This window comes from Juglans microcarpa x Juglans regia, chromosome 1S, assembly GCF_004785595.1.
Source record: "Juglans microcarpa x Juglans regia isolate MS1-56 chromosome 1S, Jm3101_v1.0, whole genome shotgun sequence".
Lineage (NCBI taxonomy): Eukaryota > Viridiplantae > Streptophyta > Magnoliopsida > Fagales > Juglandaceae > Juglans > Juglans microcarpa x Juglans regia.
The window spans coordinates 22577323-22595891 of record NC_054595.1 but is presented as its reverse complement, the minus strand read 5'-3'; the positions used below and the strand labels follow the sequence as shown (position 1 = coordinate 22595891).

Sequence of the window (18569 nt, the reverse complement as noted above, 5' to 3'; positions counted from 1 at the left end):
GGTCATAGGTTAACCTGCTGTGATGCCATATAAAAACATCCATTTACACTGCATGGTGATCCATTTTCCTAGAACTTAAACTTTTTAAAGAAAATAACTGTCTTGCAAAACGTCTCTCTCACTGTCGTGAAAGCAGTAGTTTCATGGAGTATGAGGAGGACAACCTAAGATCACCTCCCCACAACCATCAAAGAGAGACGCTGATCTAGAGGCTCAGTGCTCCCTGTAAAGAAAGAGATCACTATAAAAATAAAGCAATTATATCGGGAATCATATTACTTTTCTGACTGAATATACTTTTACAGAGAATTCAAATCCGGATCTTCGTTATCAAGGAGTTACGAAACTTAAAAAATAAAAATCAAATCAATTGATTGCGAGGTTAATTTGCATGAAATTGAGTTAAATATTAGGGTGAAAAAGAAGGTTCAAAGTGGCCCATTAAAGGATTCGCAGGCGAACCTTTTGTAACTCATTATTAGCGGGATTCACTGGGGGTGCGCGTTTGTTCCTGGCTCCAACTCCAAAATTTCAAACTTCGAATCAGAAGTTTTAAACAAGGGAAACGAAGAGAAACAATGGAGGTTCTGAATGTCAGGTGCTCCGTTTGGTTGCCATGGAAACAAAGGAAAAAGAAAATTGGAATCTTGATTTCTATTAGGGCTGATGTTGTTTCTGTTTCTAGGCCCATTTAAGTTGCAGGCCCATCCCGATTTCAAGCCCATTGCAAACTGAGCAAGTTTCGTCTTTAATTATATTATTTTTAGGAAAAAATACCTCAAGTTGTTATTTCAATTGGGAGAATATCAAGTGGCTTCTACTATATTTATTGTTCATTTAAATCTATCCAAAATATTTATTCGAGCAGCCATAATGAGTTTAGGTATCTTCTGCTATTGATCCTCAAGTTCATGATGGAGACCTTTATCATTTTTAAAAGTTATACTATTTACAGATCTTGCAAGTACATTCCACTTAGTATGAAATCCATTATATTCATAAAACGAGTCAATCTACTAATAAATTTTTTTTTATAAACTAACGTATAAGTTTATGAGTAATGATATATCTACAATATTTTGTACAACATATTATACAACAATATGTTAAATGAGGGGTATTTTTATAAAATTATGTTACTTTATAATATATTTTACAAAAATATCCCTCATTTAACACATTGTTGTACAATATGTTGTATAAAATATTGTGGGTTAATCATTTTCCTAAGTTTATATAACAAATTTTGAGTGACTTTATGAGTCAACTAATTGACATGACTGGGTACTCAAAGACTCCTGCTTGTGGACGAAAACCCTAGAGAATGCGCCTCATTCCCCCACTCTCTCTCTTGTAGAAAATTAAGGATTCCATATCTGATTTTCGCCAAAGGGGGAGGAGGCCTCCTCCTCCCTCTTCTTCCCGCATTTCTCCATTTACTCACCTTGTTTGATTTGCTTAGTTTTATTTTACTTTCTTCAAGGCCAAAAAAGACAGATCTATATCTTTCCAACAACTCCCAAGAGACAGGCGACATGAGCAAATTCACAAGTTGAAAATCATTCGGAGGAAAGTTGTGGTATTATGAAAATCACCATGTGGTTCTCACGCGCCACTCACATCTCCGCGTGGTCCCCACGCGCCACCCCTTTCGGCAACTCTTCTCGACACACGTGCTAAATCACTAGACTAACCACCATCAGACCTTTCAGATATGACTTTTATGGCTGAAAAGAAACAAGTATGTTGCCTTCAAGGATCATCACAAATTTCAAAGTCTATCAGAGTTTGTCCAAATTGTAATCCATCTTTTTTCGCATCTATCTTACTGCTTTCTTTTTTGATTTCCTTAATGTTAATTAAAATTTTTAAAAAAAAAAAAAGTTCGTCTCTCGAACGTTTGTCTGTAGAGGTTGAGTCATCTATTTCTATGAAGGGTGAGGTTGAGTCTCTGTTTAGGTAGAGAGTGTTGTCTCTTAGATATTCGTCTGTAGAGAGTATCAGTAATAGCGAAGACCAAACTAATCACAAAAGAAAATAGTGTACTTGTGGAACTCCAAATACATTATTATGGTTTATGATGTCATGTTTGATATGGAAACATCTCAGAATGTATACAGTCATGGATGTAAATTTCTCTGATTAATGAATGATGATAATTTCTCCTAAAAAAAATTGATATGACTGGAAATTAAAAACAATCAATCATCATCAATCTAGTCCTGTGTAATTAGTGTGATAAATCAAAGTTCATGGTCATGAATGGTTACTAATCAAAAAACAAAATTTGAGAATGAATCGTATTTGAAATTTTTGCGATTCTTTTAAGAGTAATGTTACATATAATCGTAGAGTGCGCAAAGTCATGCACTCGATTTAAAAAAGAATAAGATCCATTACTAAAAAATTAATTTTTTTTCTCGTGAGTCTCATATTTTTTTTTTTAAAATGATTATATGATACTTGAACATTCATGACTGCAACGATTATTACTGTTCTTTTAAAAGATGCAATCCAATTACGAGGTTTTGTCCATCAGTTCTTCTACGTACAAGCAGTTTTAGGTACCAGTTGTGTACCGATGCCTGACGTGGCTCTTATTATATTTAAAAAAAACAAAACAAAAATAAAAACAAAACACGAAACCGGAAGAGAAGAAGACATGCACAGCAAGACCGGAGCTCTTCGCAGAAGAAATCCAAGTTAAAATTCAAAACTGCAGTCTCTATTTTTTTTCAATCACCAACATGGAAGCCAAGGGTTACAACAATTGTTCTTTAAAAATTTCTAACCGATTTTCATCTTCCCTATTCTCAACTCGCATCTAATAGAAAATCTTTAAGAATTAATAGCAACTTAAGTCCTTGACTCCATCCAGGCAAGCTAAGTCTTTTAGTGGAAAAAAAAATGACAAGGATCAGTAAGCTGCCTTTGATTTTTTAGGCCTATTTGCACCTGTTCCCAGAAGCTCCTAAGGCAAATGATTCCAATCCATTGAGGAAAAGAAAAGCAAGCTTCTCGAAAAGAAAATTACAGAACTAAAGAAACTTAAACTAACAGATCTTGAAGTATCGTCCAAGAAGAAAGTCATAGATAGTAGAAAGAAGAGACCCAAAGGGGATGGAATGAAACTGGTATCCATTTTTTTCTCCTCGAAAAAGCATTTTTTTCTGCTCAGTAAGAACCATTTGGTTACTTGACGCCCCATTAAGATGAAATTGAAAATAAAATTATGTTGTGGTCTATCATCCCTTATGTAATTTCATGAAAAGGATTTTCAATGGCATTTTTGTAAGAGTCCATTGAGAACTGCTTCATTTTTAAAAATGCGTGTTTTTCTTAAACTGAAAACAGAATATAATGCTATGCTTTTTTTTTTTTTTTTTGAACAAAATGCTCTGCACTTCTAGTCGCTCTCCAACAAGTCATTCCAAAGATAGGAGAAAGATCGATATTGGCTTAGGCCAGAAACGATGTTTAAGGGAAAATTTCCCCTCAAGCATCCCCTTCTAAATAGATATACTTTTATATATACAATTTTTAACTTAAATCTACAATTTACTTTATTTATTATAGGCATGTGCAGCGTTGTCTTCCAAGTTTGATCTCATGCCGTAGCTTTAGCGAGAAGAAGAAGAAGATGGACCCTGCCATAGCGGTTGTTGATTAAGCTTTTGGTCTGTAATGCCTCCGGTACAGGATAAATAGATGAATCCAGGTTCTCTGATATTTGGGGATCACAATTTCTGAGCTTCTCTGACTTCAGATTTCCTCAAATATTGTTGTAAAGTGTGAGATAATCGACGAAGAAGTCCAGGCTTTAGATCTGTCAAGCGCGAAAAGAAGAAATGTGTTTTCATTTTGTGGGTCCCATGCCTGATGGGTGCGCAATGGGTGCGCAAAAGTGGCTTGCGTTTAGAATTTTTCTTTGTCCATTGACAATGTCGGTCGTCTTCCTTCGACGGACCATGATCTTAAGTATGAATTGACGTCCCCTGTAGTCCCCCGCTAAATTGCGGCTATATAAAACAGACGAGGGACGAACAGGCTGGGCTCTCACTCTGCTTGTGGCAGACTTCACATTCAAAATTAATTGATATCCAACAACACCACTGAAGGCTCTTTTATTATCATAGTTAATGCCCTCTTCTGCCACCTGCCTAATCCCAAATGATCACACCTGCTTCCCTTGTTCGATGACGCTTTAAATTTCTAAATTCCTTTGTTTAGAACACAGGTTCAACCATACTTCATGGACAGTCTTTTTGTTTTTTGTTTTTTATTTTTAATTTATGCATGTTTGTTGCCTTACCAGTATCAGTTTTGCTGTCGAGCATTTTAGATACCAGGTCCTAAAATAACATCACTAGGAATCAAATCATTTCTAACCTTCATATAATATATAGAAGAGTCACTGTCAATTTGTCATTGTATAAGATCAAAAAAGAAAATAACCCATTTTGCAGGCAATATTTTCAATCGTTTAGCACAGAAGAATTTGGGGGAAAAAAATGGATAAACACCAAAATTGATGGAGAGTTTGCTATGCATAAGTAGAGATTCGTTCCTTCGAGATGAGCCCCTTAAAAATTAATACATGAAGGATATGAGATCAGTCTAATTAACATTATGTAAAACGTTTCTAAGCAAGATCATTCTTAGCGGGTGGTAGAGGAGGAGGGAAGGCATTCTTAGCAGATCAGATGGCAAATAGCGGCATCAGAAATTTTGGTTTCTCAGATCAGCCTCAAAAGGCATTTACACTAGAAATGCTACAACAGGACACGCAGAGACTAGAGATTATACCACAGTATGTAAGTCAGCCCCGGGTAAAAAAGTTCAGGTTTCCAGGTGTTCCTAGAACCATCTTTATGCATGCCAAGTGAAAGTTTGATCTACCAATTTTAACATAAGTAAGGATGCCAGGATTCCAAGATTATCTTAACACGTAACATGTCATGGTTCTTAATAGAGGCACCATTGAGACTTGGTGCAAGTCGTTTACTCTGCCATTATATTATACTGACTCAATGCAAAAAGTAACAAATTGCAAGCAACGCACAGGGATTTTGAGATGGAAAAACAACTTCGAACATATATATACAACTTCGACATAGAAAGAAAATGATACATTTTTTTGTTGCATAAATAATTGGAACTATGTATTTGAGAATTCATATTCACATACCTTGTAACATGATATTGTCTTCAATGTGCGAAAGCTCAGATATTCAAATCGTGTTGAACTATCATCTGTGTGTTCATACAAGTATCGGGAACCAAGACAAATGTGCGAAAGCTCACCCACTTCATGTATTCAAAATCCAATTATGTGGTCAATGAAGATAAGCAGCTCCACATTGCAATTGCCATTGCATGCAGTCCTCAAAATCAAAACTGCTGGCACAGTCCAGTAAGGCATTTTGCTGATGCTCGTAGCGACATATGTAATTTAACCCCACTAGAAGCTTGCATATTGCTGCCTCGGTGCCCTTCCTGTCGGCGAAATAGAGCGTCTGAAGTAGCAGAACATTTGACCGCGTAACGATTTGATGTTGCTCGAAATTACGCTCGCTTTGCCACCTGATCATGTTATGAGCAAGTGGCGCAAGCCACTTCAGAATGCCATCAAGGTTGTCCTTCCAATCATGTGCAAGAGGAGCATCATATATTGCAAGATTCTCGTATGACTTGAGATTAGTCCTCAGAGACATTCTTAAGCTCGTCGGCAACATCTGATACAAATCGTCCCTGGCTTCTTCACCCACGAGATGGGGGTAGCGAAGTAACTTTTCTATGACAATTATAATATTTGCATAATGTAAGGCTAAAGCAGAGCCTCCAACCGTGTTGGGAGGAGCATAGACCGTCAACCGGCTCTTGGCGCCGAACCGAGCACTTTGCATCTCACCGGATTTGTATGCAACACGACTTCGGGATCGATTGAGAAGATTAGAGTGATTCGTGTGCTCGGATCTTTTCAAAGCAGGATTACCAGTGCTATAAACTCCTGAAACTTGGCTACTTTGGTCCTCACGATCAACAGCATCATCTTCATCATCCTCAAACTTGGAAACCGAGCTGCTTAAGCTAAGGCAATCCATGAAAAGCCTCCCTGGGCTCGTTCCACACGGGAAATTAAGATCTTCAGGTCGGAACAGCGATATCTCTCCCCTCCGCGAATCAATTTGAGGATTAAAGCTCGTCACCCTTTTCTTGCCCGAATGGCACCCATTACTCCTGCTAAGAACCCGTTTCAACGGCTCCGAGCCCGGACCCGTATGAAGAGGACGATGCAAATCAATCTGTCCCGAGAATGGCCCGCATTGATTGTTCTTCTTTTTCATTGCAGGGTCTCCAAACACTGTACAAATCCTAGAGTATATTGTGCACGCTGTCCTGGCCAAGAGCTCCACAACCTTATCGTACGTAAGGTTCCAAAGCGAAATCTCCTGGAGATGCCTCACGTCCTGCCTCTGCCACATCAGTTTCTGCTCAAACGTCCGCTTACTCTCCTCGTGCTGATTGTGCTGGAACTTCTTTGTCGCCTGCTCCAGCTCATTCAACACCTCCATTTCGCTGTACAGGTTCGCAGTCGCATTCACGAGCCTCTCCATCTTCCTCACCATTCCTTCCATATCCCTCACCAAAAAACCCAATTCCCTCACCTCAATAACCCCACTCACAACGTCCCCGTACACGTGCTCGAACCCTTGCAAGGCCGGCTCGGAGCATTTCTTGCCCAGCCTAGAGACCACGCCGGCGACGCTGTTCAAGTCGTCGAGCTTCTCCCCCAGAGCGAGTTCCAGAAGGTAGGACTCGTCGGAGGACACCAGGTTCAACACTCCCTCCGATTTCAAGATCTCGGTCATGAGCTTGGAGATCTCGGAATCTGTAAGGGATTTGTGGAGGTGAACGGTCTTTGACATCACGGTGGCGACTTCGAAGGAAAGGATGCCAATTGTTTGATTTGGAACTTGGTTGTTTTTTAAACTCTTCTTCTTGGATGATTCGAGGAGTAGCGCGTGCTTGAGATTCGAGCTCATCTGGCTGCCCATCTTCACAATCCAGGGCTCCGCAACCATTGCTGTCTCCAAACCCAGAAACTCCCCACCACCGGGAAAACAAAAAACGAAATATTCTAAGCAGCAGAATTCAAACCCAAAAAAGCCCGATCTGTTACATTAATCTTGATACACCACAATCCGCGTGCTGAGGACTCAGTGAAGATGAAGAAGATTGGCGTGGCTGTTCATTTGAGTAGGCGTGGAGGAGACAATAGGAGTGCGACTTCGAAACAAAGAAAAAGGGGGAGAGAGAGAAGCGAGAGCGGATGGAAAAAAAGATGGATTGGGGTTATCAATGGCGATGGAGGAAGTGAAGTGGTTGAGAGAGCCGCGCACTTGGGACGACTTGAGAAGCAGTGAATGAAATGATTTAATTCAAAAAAGAGAGGTAGGACTTAGGAGAGAGAGAGAGAGAGAGAGAAGGGGGATGGTATTTGATTTGAAAGTGGTCCGAGGGTTTTCGCTTACGAAAGTACGAACGATATTACGCCTGCACTCTGCACCTTTTACCTTCTACGGGTGGGCAGCGGGGCGGGTTGGCCTTCCTAAATTTATAATAAAAAATATTATTTTATTTATATAAATATATACAATTTATTAAAAATTTATTAAAAATGTAAATTCAATTTAACAGATTGTCTTGACCTATTAGATTAAGGTAATCTAAAATATGACTCTAATAATTTTATATTTTTTTAAATAAAATTTATAATTATATTATATTATAATTTGAATTGAAAAAAATTATAGACCCAATAAATTATTAGATTGAGCGAAGGATGGTTTCAACCCCACCTCCCGGGGAGGGTTTTCAACCCCTCCCCTCATAGTGCGGGACGGGACCGTACAATTTGTTAAAAACTTGAATTCAAGTTAATAGATTATCTTGGTCTCCTACGTCAAGACAATATAAAATACAACTATAATGAGTTTATATTTTTTTGAATAAAATTTATAATTATATTATATTATAATTTGAGTCTAAAAAAATTAGACCTAAAAAAAATTATAGACCTAGTGAATCACTGGGTTGAGCGAGGTGCGGTTTCAACCCCACTCCTCACTACCGGGGCGGGGTTGAAAACCCTCCCCCCGCATCATGTGGGTAGCACCTCTATTACTTTCTCTCTCTCTTTTAATAAATTCATTTACCAAAAATTCTGCCAGATTTGAAAGAGTTTTGCTATTTATAAGTCTCATATACTACATATCATAATTTCTTTTATTTTTAAATATTTTTTAGATTTTATTCTTCTTAAAACATAAAATGCCTTCCAATTTTAAACAAATATGAGAGATACTGCTCGAGCACCCACAGTGTTTTTTTTTTTTATATAGTGACAGGGTTACTATCCATTTATTATTTTATAGGGTATTTGAAATTTTTTATTTTTTTATCATTTTCTTTTAAGTATTTTTTGTCTTTAATCATTAAGAAAAAATTAAGAATATATATAATTTTACTAATAGTCATTTCCTTAACCATTAAATAAAATTAAAAATTAAGAAAATCAAATATAAAAGAGTAATAAATAGATGGTAGGAGAATAGTAACCTTATCATTATTCTTTTTTTTTATTAAATGATTAAATAAGTTTTTTTTTTTAAGGGTGCTACCCGCATGGTGAGGGGCGGAGGCACCCCCCTCCCTCCCCCCCACACCATGCGGGGGAGAGTTTCTTACCCCGCCCCCCACTCAACCCCATGACACATCAGGTCTAAAACTTTTTTTGGGTCTAAATTTTTTTTAAATCCAAATTATAATATAATTTAAATTATAAATTGAAATTTATACATTCAAAAAAATATAAACTCATTAGATTTATATTTTGGATAAGCCTGACATTGCTTAAGTATGACTATTATATTAGCTTGGCTTCCTATATAATGGTTGGCCTAGGAAGCTAAGGCAATCCATTAACTTGAATTCAACTTCAAGTTTTTAACAAATTGTATATATCTATATATAATATATTTATATAAATTATTTATATAAATATTAAAAATTATAATTTTTTATATTAAAAATAGGAGGGGGACTGGGTGGGCCCACCCCCGTTGCCCACACTTAATTTTTGTAACGATGTTATGAATTTTTTAAAAAAATATTAGAAAAATACATGGAAAAAAAGTTAAAAAAAATGTATTGTCAGAAGCCCCAATTTGTGGCTGTAGAGCCGCTCAACAAATATTTACACATATAAGCATTCATAAAAGAAAATTTTATACACCATATTATCATCTCACTAAATATGATGTGGCATATTTATCACCATTAAATGATCATTTATTGCATGTTTCTTTATTATTTAATGGTGATGAATATGTCACATACTACTTAGTATGATCAAAATAAGATGAGAGTGTGGTATATAATACTACTCATCCATAAAAGGCTAGAAGTTTCAATTAAGATTTTTTTTTTCATTTTATCTAACAAGTTTTTAAAAAGGAAAATGCTAGATTACCGTTGTATTTGTCCTCTAAATTTGATTGCTAGTATATTTTTTTCTAAATTTTTTAAAATAATAATCACTATAGATTTGTGTATTTTTTTTTTATAAAAAAAATGTTTGAAAAATATTAAAAAATTATTTAAAAAAAGGCTAATTGCACTAGTAATGTGTACGCGCAACGATAAAAGCTGGACGGCACAATAGCATCAGTCTTCTAAAAATACAATATATTAGATATCAAAAGAATTAGGTCTAGTCCATTAGGAATTCATTATCAGGGATTAAAAAAAAATGTTGACTTACGAAAATGACATAAATCAAATAGGACTCACTACTCTAAAGAAGAAAGATCTCTATAAAAGAAATAGATCACTACAAATATGTCCCTACAAGGAAAGACTTCTCTACATAAGGGGCATCTTCTTCAATATCTCTGAAATCATATTTCCTTCGTAGCATTGAGAGCAATAGGAGATCATGAGAAATTATAAAATTATTTAAAATGATGGATTTCATTCTGAACAACATGTGAACATAGATTTTTATGTCGAATCATATAAATTTTTGTATATCTCTTTATTTACATTTTATATACTTTATATATCATTTATTTTATGAATGAGCATCCGAGCACCTTATTAACGCCCAAACCATTATTATGGATCATTCAATAATATTGTTGGACTCCGACTCCGTCGAAAAAATACATCAACACAATATGTACTTTCTAGAATTCTAAATATATATCTATTCTGTTTGAACAATATTTTTATACAAAGTTTATTGTTTTTAATTATATTTTAAAAAAAAAATTCTTCTTATCATCCCTTACACCAAATACCAACATGTGATTTATTATTTTTACACTTCTATTTAAACGCACACATATTGATGTGTAAATATGTGTGTTTAAATAGAAAGATAAAAGAGACAAATCACATGTTGATGTGTGGTGTAAGGATGATAAGTAGCATTTCTCTTTTAAAAAATGAGTTTTACTATTCATTATCCACATACACCACATACCAAATTTTTTTTTAGTTTTATTCTTCTTAAATTAATTGAGTTTTTCTACTAATCATTCATATACCATATATTTGGCAAGATAAAAAATTAAAAAATTATGTGTAGTGTGCGGTGCAACAATGATGAGTAGAATTTTTCTTAAAAAATATCACATATTCCACACACTTGTTTTCCCAAACTTGGATGCTAAAAAATACCACATATTCCACGCACTTTTAAAAAACACAAGAATAGCCATCACTACTGTGATTAGCAAATTTTAGCTAGCCATTATAAGAGTACTGATATTGAACTAGCCAAATGTCAATGAAATCCAAAATATAGTTAAGTTTTGTATAAATAACTTGCATTGGAGGAGCTAAATACATTTAACTTAGACTTTGAGATACAATAACCCTAAAGGAATTTCTAAAGTTGGAGTCACTATTCACCCACCAAACTAATATTTTATTCATAAATAATCAACAATGTTTTATTAAATTCTTTTTAAAACTTTTATCAGTAAACAAGGCTATATTATGTCCAGATTTTCTAGGAAATATTTTTTTGTAATCAAAGCTATATTATGGTGGATAATTATATTGATATCAAAAATAGTTGGGAAATAATAATTTTAAGTAAAAATTAAATTATTAATTAATATATAGAGTGTATTTGTAAAATATAAAAAAATATTATTAAAATATATAATATTATATTCTTATTCTGACTTTTGAATGGATAGTCCAATATGGATTAATATCTCTAATGACTTTGACTTTAATCAAAACTTCAACTTTTAATCAAATTTTAGACTTGGCAATGCCTTTTTTTGCTTTTATATTTTAACTAGCCTGATGTGGAGCACTTTTTTATAAGATTTTAGATTAATGGCTTGCCCAATAAGAAATACATATACTGTTCTTATTTAAAGTATTCTAAATAAGAAAAACAAAAGGTTTAGGTTTCTTTTTTGAAAATATATTGTTTGTTTTCTGTGTATATATAAATGTAATGCGATCCTATCATGTTTCCCTTAATATTTTTGATAAGTTCTTAAGATAAACCTATTTAAATAGCTAGCAAGGTGAGAAAAACTCTTTGGTTTCTAATCAGTGGGAATAGGTGAATCTTGTTATTTATTACTATTCTAATAACAAGTTTAAATTTTCAAAAGATGAATATCACATAGTAAATTAGTTTGTAAGATTTATTAGTACGAGAAAGTTGTCCATTGTTTAATAAAAAAAATAAAAAATAAAAAAAGAAGAAGAAGAATTACCTAAAAACTCTCTCCAATTTATATCCATATTTAAGAAGAAATAAAATAAATTCATATGTTTGACAGATTTTATTTTTTTGAAAAAACAATGGGACGGTTCCATCAACTTTTTTTCCTTCTTTGTCCAGTTATAAGAAAAGGGGGGAGAGTCAAGTGATTTGTTTAAAAATGAGTTAAATTGTTACTGAATTCAAACATAAATGATTCTGTTGGATATAATTTTCTGGGTTTTCATATTGGATGGGACAAATTTGAGAGAGACCCGTTATTGTTTTTTTTCCATCAGAATGAATGAATGATTTTATAAGATCAGTGACTCAGTTATTGGTTGTTGTTGGCTCAAAATTCTACAGCCGACCCCCACTCCTAAGGTGACAGGAACTTGTCAGTTGAGCGGAATTCAATTCTTTATAAATAGTAATGAGTTGAATATTGGATAAAGTTATGTGAGGTCCATCTAAATTAAGTTTAAAGTATATTTAGATATTAAGATAAGTTTATTACTTTTATGGAAAATTGAAAAAAGTTGTGGGTTCCACGTATAAAGATGTGTTAAGTTGAAAATGTTTATAAATTCTACGTATAAGAAGGTTTTGAGTTTAGATGAGTTTAATAATTTGAGAGTTGAGTGTTTGAATGTTAGACTCACTTTAAAATTAAATTAAGTTCAACTGAGTCTTGTAACCAAACGTAACTTAAATTACATCTTTCTGAGCTAAGGAATCAAGAAGCATATACCTTCACATACCCAGATGATGGGAAGCACATTTACAGTCATGCTTGGATTTAGACCCATCCTAAAGGAAAGATATCAAACTTTAGTTTGGGTTTCACTTGGTATAGATGTGGATTGTGAAAGTGAATAGTAGCTGATGTATAAAATTCTTCAGTAAGATTTATGACAAACAATAGTATTTACTCTCTCGGGCAAACTGCTTTTGAAGCTCAGAGTTTCTCTATCAAGTGAACATATTTGGCAGTGGGGAAGCAACTTGATTTAATTTTCATTCTTCATTCGGGTCAAGTTGAATATTGTGGTGTGTGCCGATCCTGCATATCTGGATATCATCTATCCAGTTCAATCCGAGTCCTATGAGATACAAGAGGATCGAGAGGAAAGTTGTTGTGGGTCTAATTTGCCAGTGGTTTAGGACATTATTTGTGATAATTCAGATACAATTTTGCAATAATAGTCTCAGTAAATTTGCTTTAGGTGTTACCCGCTCCTCTTCCAGTTTGATAATGCTTTTTGGCTTATAATGCAATAGTCATGCTTTTGTTGGAAGTTGAACTTCTACTACTACCAATTCATGATGGTTCCTTTTCTTTTCTTTTTTTTCTTTTTTTTTTTTTTTTAACTTTTCCCCACACGTAAAGAAAAAGGGTAAGAAAAGAACCAATTAAGGTGATATGGGTATAGACAGAGATAATATATAAAATGCCCATATCTAAAGTCCCTTTTAAATCTCTTGCTTCCTATATAAGACTTAATTTGGATTAGTGTAGTGAATTTAGGATGTCCAGAAAAGGATGTTTATGGATGAGATCAGACAAGGAAGGGAAATTGTCAAAAGTTAACTGAGTGGGAGTTGGTAGCTTGTTTTTATTGAGACAGAGCTTACTTGAGGGCAAAGACCACCCACATGATGGGGATTCGACTTACAAAAGAGCAAGCAAATGATGACAAAAATAAAGACTTATATGAATCAATTCATCTCCCAATTTTGCTCAAGTTTCTGGGATTTGACTGTGAGGTAAGTCCACTGTGTTGAGTACCATTTGTAGTTTGGAGCCAAAAATTAAAATAAATAAAAAATGTAAGAATGACTATTTAACATGTCACATTTGAAATAGCTTCGTACTGAAAAAGATAACCAAATTTAGCGTGAAGAACAGTATTTTTTATATTACCTGATAGCATATCAATTGTCAAACATGAAAGATAATTAGGAACTTCGATGAAACCTTCTCGCATGAAGTGGGCAGAAGAAGTCCTTGAATGCCTTCTTCAAAGTTGCTTTTGAGTCCTCTTAACGATAAAATAATGTGGGAGGCACCTCCATCCCATTTGCAAGAAGACAGAGTAACGTGTATCAACAGCTGCTAAAGCCACTCGGATCTTAGCATGTGGCTAATAGAGAATGTCAAAGACATTCTGAATCCACCATATGCAAGCTGGCTTTCAAGGACAGCTTGTCGATACCATTTCCAAGTCAGGTTTGTCTGCGTAAAGAGTCCCAATTTTTCTGTTCTCACAATATTTAGGAAAATTACAACCCTTATCCATCACGGAAACTGCTACACCCACAGAAGATTCTCACCGAAAGGCAATTTTTTTTTTTTTTTTTGGCTTTTTTTCAATCATTTTTTTAAACACTTGAAACATTTTTAAAAAATACAAAAAAATCACAAATTCATTTAAAAACACTTTTTTAATCATTAAGTAAAATAAAATTTAAAAAAATAAATAAAATGCAATTCCGTAAAAGATTTCGGTTGTGTGGAAATAGTATTTTCCTATCCATCACATCTTTTGTAATCTAACTTCTTATTTTGTATTCTATTTTGAAATATTATATGCAATTGTTAAAATCTAATATTTAAAAGTCATTGTTCTTGACTTGTAAGATTTAAGACTTCATTTTTTATATATATATAATTCAAATCTTTCCATGTCAGAAATGTGAATTGTGTGTCATCTGCACTAACTTGTAAATATAATTTTTCTATTTAAAATAGATTATGCGACATAATCTTAATAGTTAAATCTTAACGTATGATACATGTTATGATTTGTTTTTCCAATGAGACTATCAAGGGACAACTTTGATGATTCGGTGGTTACATACTTAACCAAAAAAAAAAAAAGTTAAAATCATTGGGATAAAGTATACTCATAACTTTGTGATGTAATTTAACCAAAAAATAAAGAACAATTAGAAAGTTGGTTTTGAGTAACTAGGAAGGTAAAAATGTAATCATCCTATTCCAAGATATTATCATTAAGGGAAAAAAAAAAGGGTAAGATTGCATTTGATTTGTGTAATTGGAAACGACACTTGTGATTTAGCAATTGGTGTAGTAAACGACACTTGGCATCTACAAGATGTGACAAATCATGGGGGACCCCTAAACTCATTCTAGTGCAAAGAAAAGGATTGAACGGTGTGGATGGATGCGGATGTAAAGTGTAAACTATTAGGAAGGAGTGGTTGATGCTTACGACTCCAAAGGCATGTGGGCGATGGCATGTTAGTTAGTGTTTGGAGCGACTTAAAATGGTTGATAAGAATATGGGAATTGGGCTGTTGAAGTTTGCACTTTTGCCCCCACAAATCACTTTGTTGCTGCACATTCTATATACTAACCCTGAATGGGAGGGATGTCACTCTCGTGGAGGTGGTGCCGCTGCCGGTGGGTCTATCTTTTTGTCTCAATGCCTTTAGCCTTTTTGACGCTCATTTGACCACCCTATTCTCTTGATATAATAAAAGACAATGCTACTTATCAACTGATTTATTCTAATGATATATTTGTAAGAGAATTTAATTATAAATTTTTATTATATTATGTTAATGGCGTGGATGATGTATCTTCGCGCACCGATTTGTAAATATAATTTTTCTATAATAAAATCTTTTTATTGATGTTTTCTAATACACACACGAAACTCTTTGTAGTGGTCTACTATGGAATAAAATTACCTTCATTTTACTCGAAATTGATAAATGATGGGTATTTCGATCATTACACATCGTGTTTGGTAAGTGAAAGATTAAAATATCTCATATTTTATATTAAATAGATACTATTCATTTGATTTGAATGGAGAGGATGCTTATTCGTTTGGGCAATTGCATATTTCATCTATTAAATATTGTTTATTTGATGTTTTTCTCAACACCATAAGATTTCAACATAGTGCGGCAACCAATATCTTGATTAAATTTGGATTAAAACTCCCCCATAAATTTTAAATGGCTTTGTGGGCCCACGAGAGACATGCTTTCCTGAGGCCCACATTTTTAAATACGGGCGATGATACCCACACTCCTCTCTTCAGTCTTCACTTGTCAATATCTCTGAATGATTCAAATGTATGAGTAATGTTATTAATAAATTTTATATAGACAAGTTTTATATAAATATTTTGTAAAAAAATAGTCATATTAATAAAAAATAATTTTTTTTTATACTTTTTTTAAGACGGGATCTTTTTTTTACAAGAACTTTATCTATTTAAGATTTATACCAATTATTTCTTTATGATTCTTCTCGCAACTTTATTATTTAACCCAGACAAAAAAAAAATAATAATTTCGTGGGATATCCCTCAACTCAAAGGATACTATAATACTATTGCCATGTAGAGTTTAAGCTCTAATTTCCAAGAAATATTATCTTTCCTTTATTTAAATTTTTTTTATGGATTATTTATTTATTTATTTCATTTTCCATCTTTTAAAATATAAGATTGTATTAAAACAAACAAATTAAATAGTTTACAATCAGCCTGATAGGATTAGAGTAATGCTAGGTAGGGACAATTAACAATAGAATATCCCAAGCTGTCAAGAAAGAAAAAATACGATCTCAATTAACAATATATTAAATTAAAACAAACTAAGAATGGACCAAAATGATTGTTCTGATCTAAGGATGTAACATTTTCATTGAGGAACTTCGTCCTTCTGTGTAGTCATGAGTTCGGTCTCTTTCTTGTTGGAAAGATTGGGCAAGGCCCAATTTGTCCATTAACAAAATAAATTGAGATAGGCCCGGTTTTAAGCACTTCAATTAAATCAATTAAAGGAAACAAGAAGAACGTTGACTCGTCGGTCGATGTTTTTCATTTGGGTTGAACACCAATGCGAAAATTATCTTTTCTTTGCTTAGTTTCTAAAGATGAATGACTCATCAAATTCAATTTGCAAATCCAGCGATCGAGCTCCCATGCATGCTCACTCGCACTGGTTTTGAAAAATAAATGAAGAAAAATAAGAGAATAAAATTTAAAATTAAAGAAATTCATAAACCTAACTCATTTTATAAAATGAGTTCTATAAAAGAAAATTATCTATTTCTTATAAATATACTTAAAATAAATATAAAATTATTCCTAACAAAAATCACAGCAATTTTATATCCATCTGTGCTGGCAGACCTTCTGATCTACTCACGAGTGACATCATTGGTTGGAGATGATAAAGATTGCTAACCTAATATTCTTCGCCTGTGATTCCTCACCAATCACACGTACAAAAGTTGGTCAAAAAGAAGAACAACGTGACAGCGATTATATGCACTATGTATGCATATTCTATATTTGTACCTTTTGTTCACTCAATTTTGGCCTCTCCGACTTAAAGAAGAAACACAGTACTCCATGAAGAATATTTGACCATATTGTCGGGTTTCAGGAATATTATTATTATTATGTTAAGATCACTTTAAGACCATTCATGAATGGTGAGATATAGAATTTGTTCCCTGTCCGTTGATTCAATATCCTTCAGAATCATATCATTTTGATTGCCTCCCTATTATTATTATTATTTTTTTTAATTTTATGGATTTATATTATTTTGTCAGCATGAATCAGTACCGAACAACTTACGTCGTTTTGTCACACCAACGGTGTAAATTGAAATAGGATCTACACATGATCTTGAAGATTGGTTCCGACCAACTTTCTTTAAGATTCTGAACTACCTATGAATTCCTATATCATGTGTGTTCCATTGATTGCCAGCTCTTGATTGAAGTATGTTTATTTATTTCTTTTATTATTCGTTTTTAATGGGCTGACATAGCTCGATCTCGTACCAAATTGGCTGGCTGTATAAACTTGGAACACTTACTATTATTTTTTTCTACTTTTCAAGATGGAGAGAAGAAATTAAACTTGGTTCTTTTTAACTTGTTCCAATAGATTGGTTCATTAGAGAGTATCCATCCATCCACAATATAGAACTAGTTTTTTTGCATAACACGATGGATTCTTGTCCTTTTCAATTAGCTTTTCAGTTCATCTGAGTAAGGCCATTCAAATTTTATTTTTTGGACCCACAGTCACTCATTGATACAAGGAGGGATGATAGATGAAAAATGATATATGTAATCGAGGTGTGTCGTTATATGATTCTTTTGAAAAAAGTGAGTAAATATAAAATTTACATAAAAAAATTAATTTTTTAATAATAAACTCTACTCTTTTTAAAAGGATTATGTAGTACTCATGCACTCTACGACTGTATCTAATATTATTTATAATTTTAAAATATGTAAACTTCACTATTTCTTTTGAAAAAAAGGGTACACATTAAAAAATAAGATTTTACACTATAAAATTATACAAATCATTTTTTTTAAGTAATAGTCGGTTCATGCACAACTTACTATAAAGAATACAAGCACCAACTTATATTTAAAACCAAAAGAGCAACCGGTGTAAATCTTTATGGTATGAATTATTCTATTTTCAATTCGGTATGTAGAAGACACTATCTATATTACTTAAATAGTAAGATTTAATTTATAAAATTTAAAATTTATCTTCTAAATCAAATTATAGAACGTAATATTGAGAATTTCGTTACGATCAATAATAGAATCATAAATCTACAACATAGTTTTTCTTTTCCTTTAACAACATGCAATTTAGTTAAATTCGACAAATTTGCAACATCTTTGATCATTTTCTTTCACTTAGAAAGAAAAAAAGATTATAATTCAAATACATTGAATGATTTGGGATAT

General features: G+C 33.3%; 1 protein-coding gene across 1 annotated transcript; it reads right to left on the bottom strand.

Annotated features, from left to right (window-relative positions):
• Positions 1-5067: 5067 nt before the first annotated feature.
• LOC121245855 (protein PSK SIMULATOR 1-like) lies at positions 5068-7512 on the bottom strand. Its single transcript, XM_041143744.1, has one exon. The coding sequence runs from the start codon at positions 7083-7085 to the stop codon at positions 5337-5339; it is 1749 nt and encodes a 582-aa protein (XP_040999678.1). The 5' UTR covers positions 7086-7512; the 3' UTR covers positions 5068-5336.
• Positions 7513-18569: the final 11057 nt, after the last annotated feature.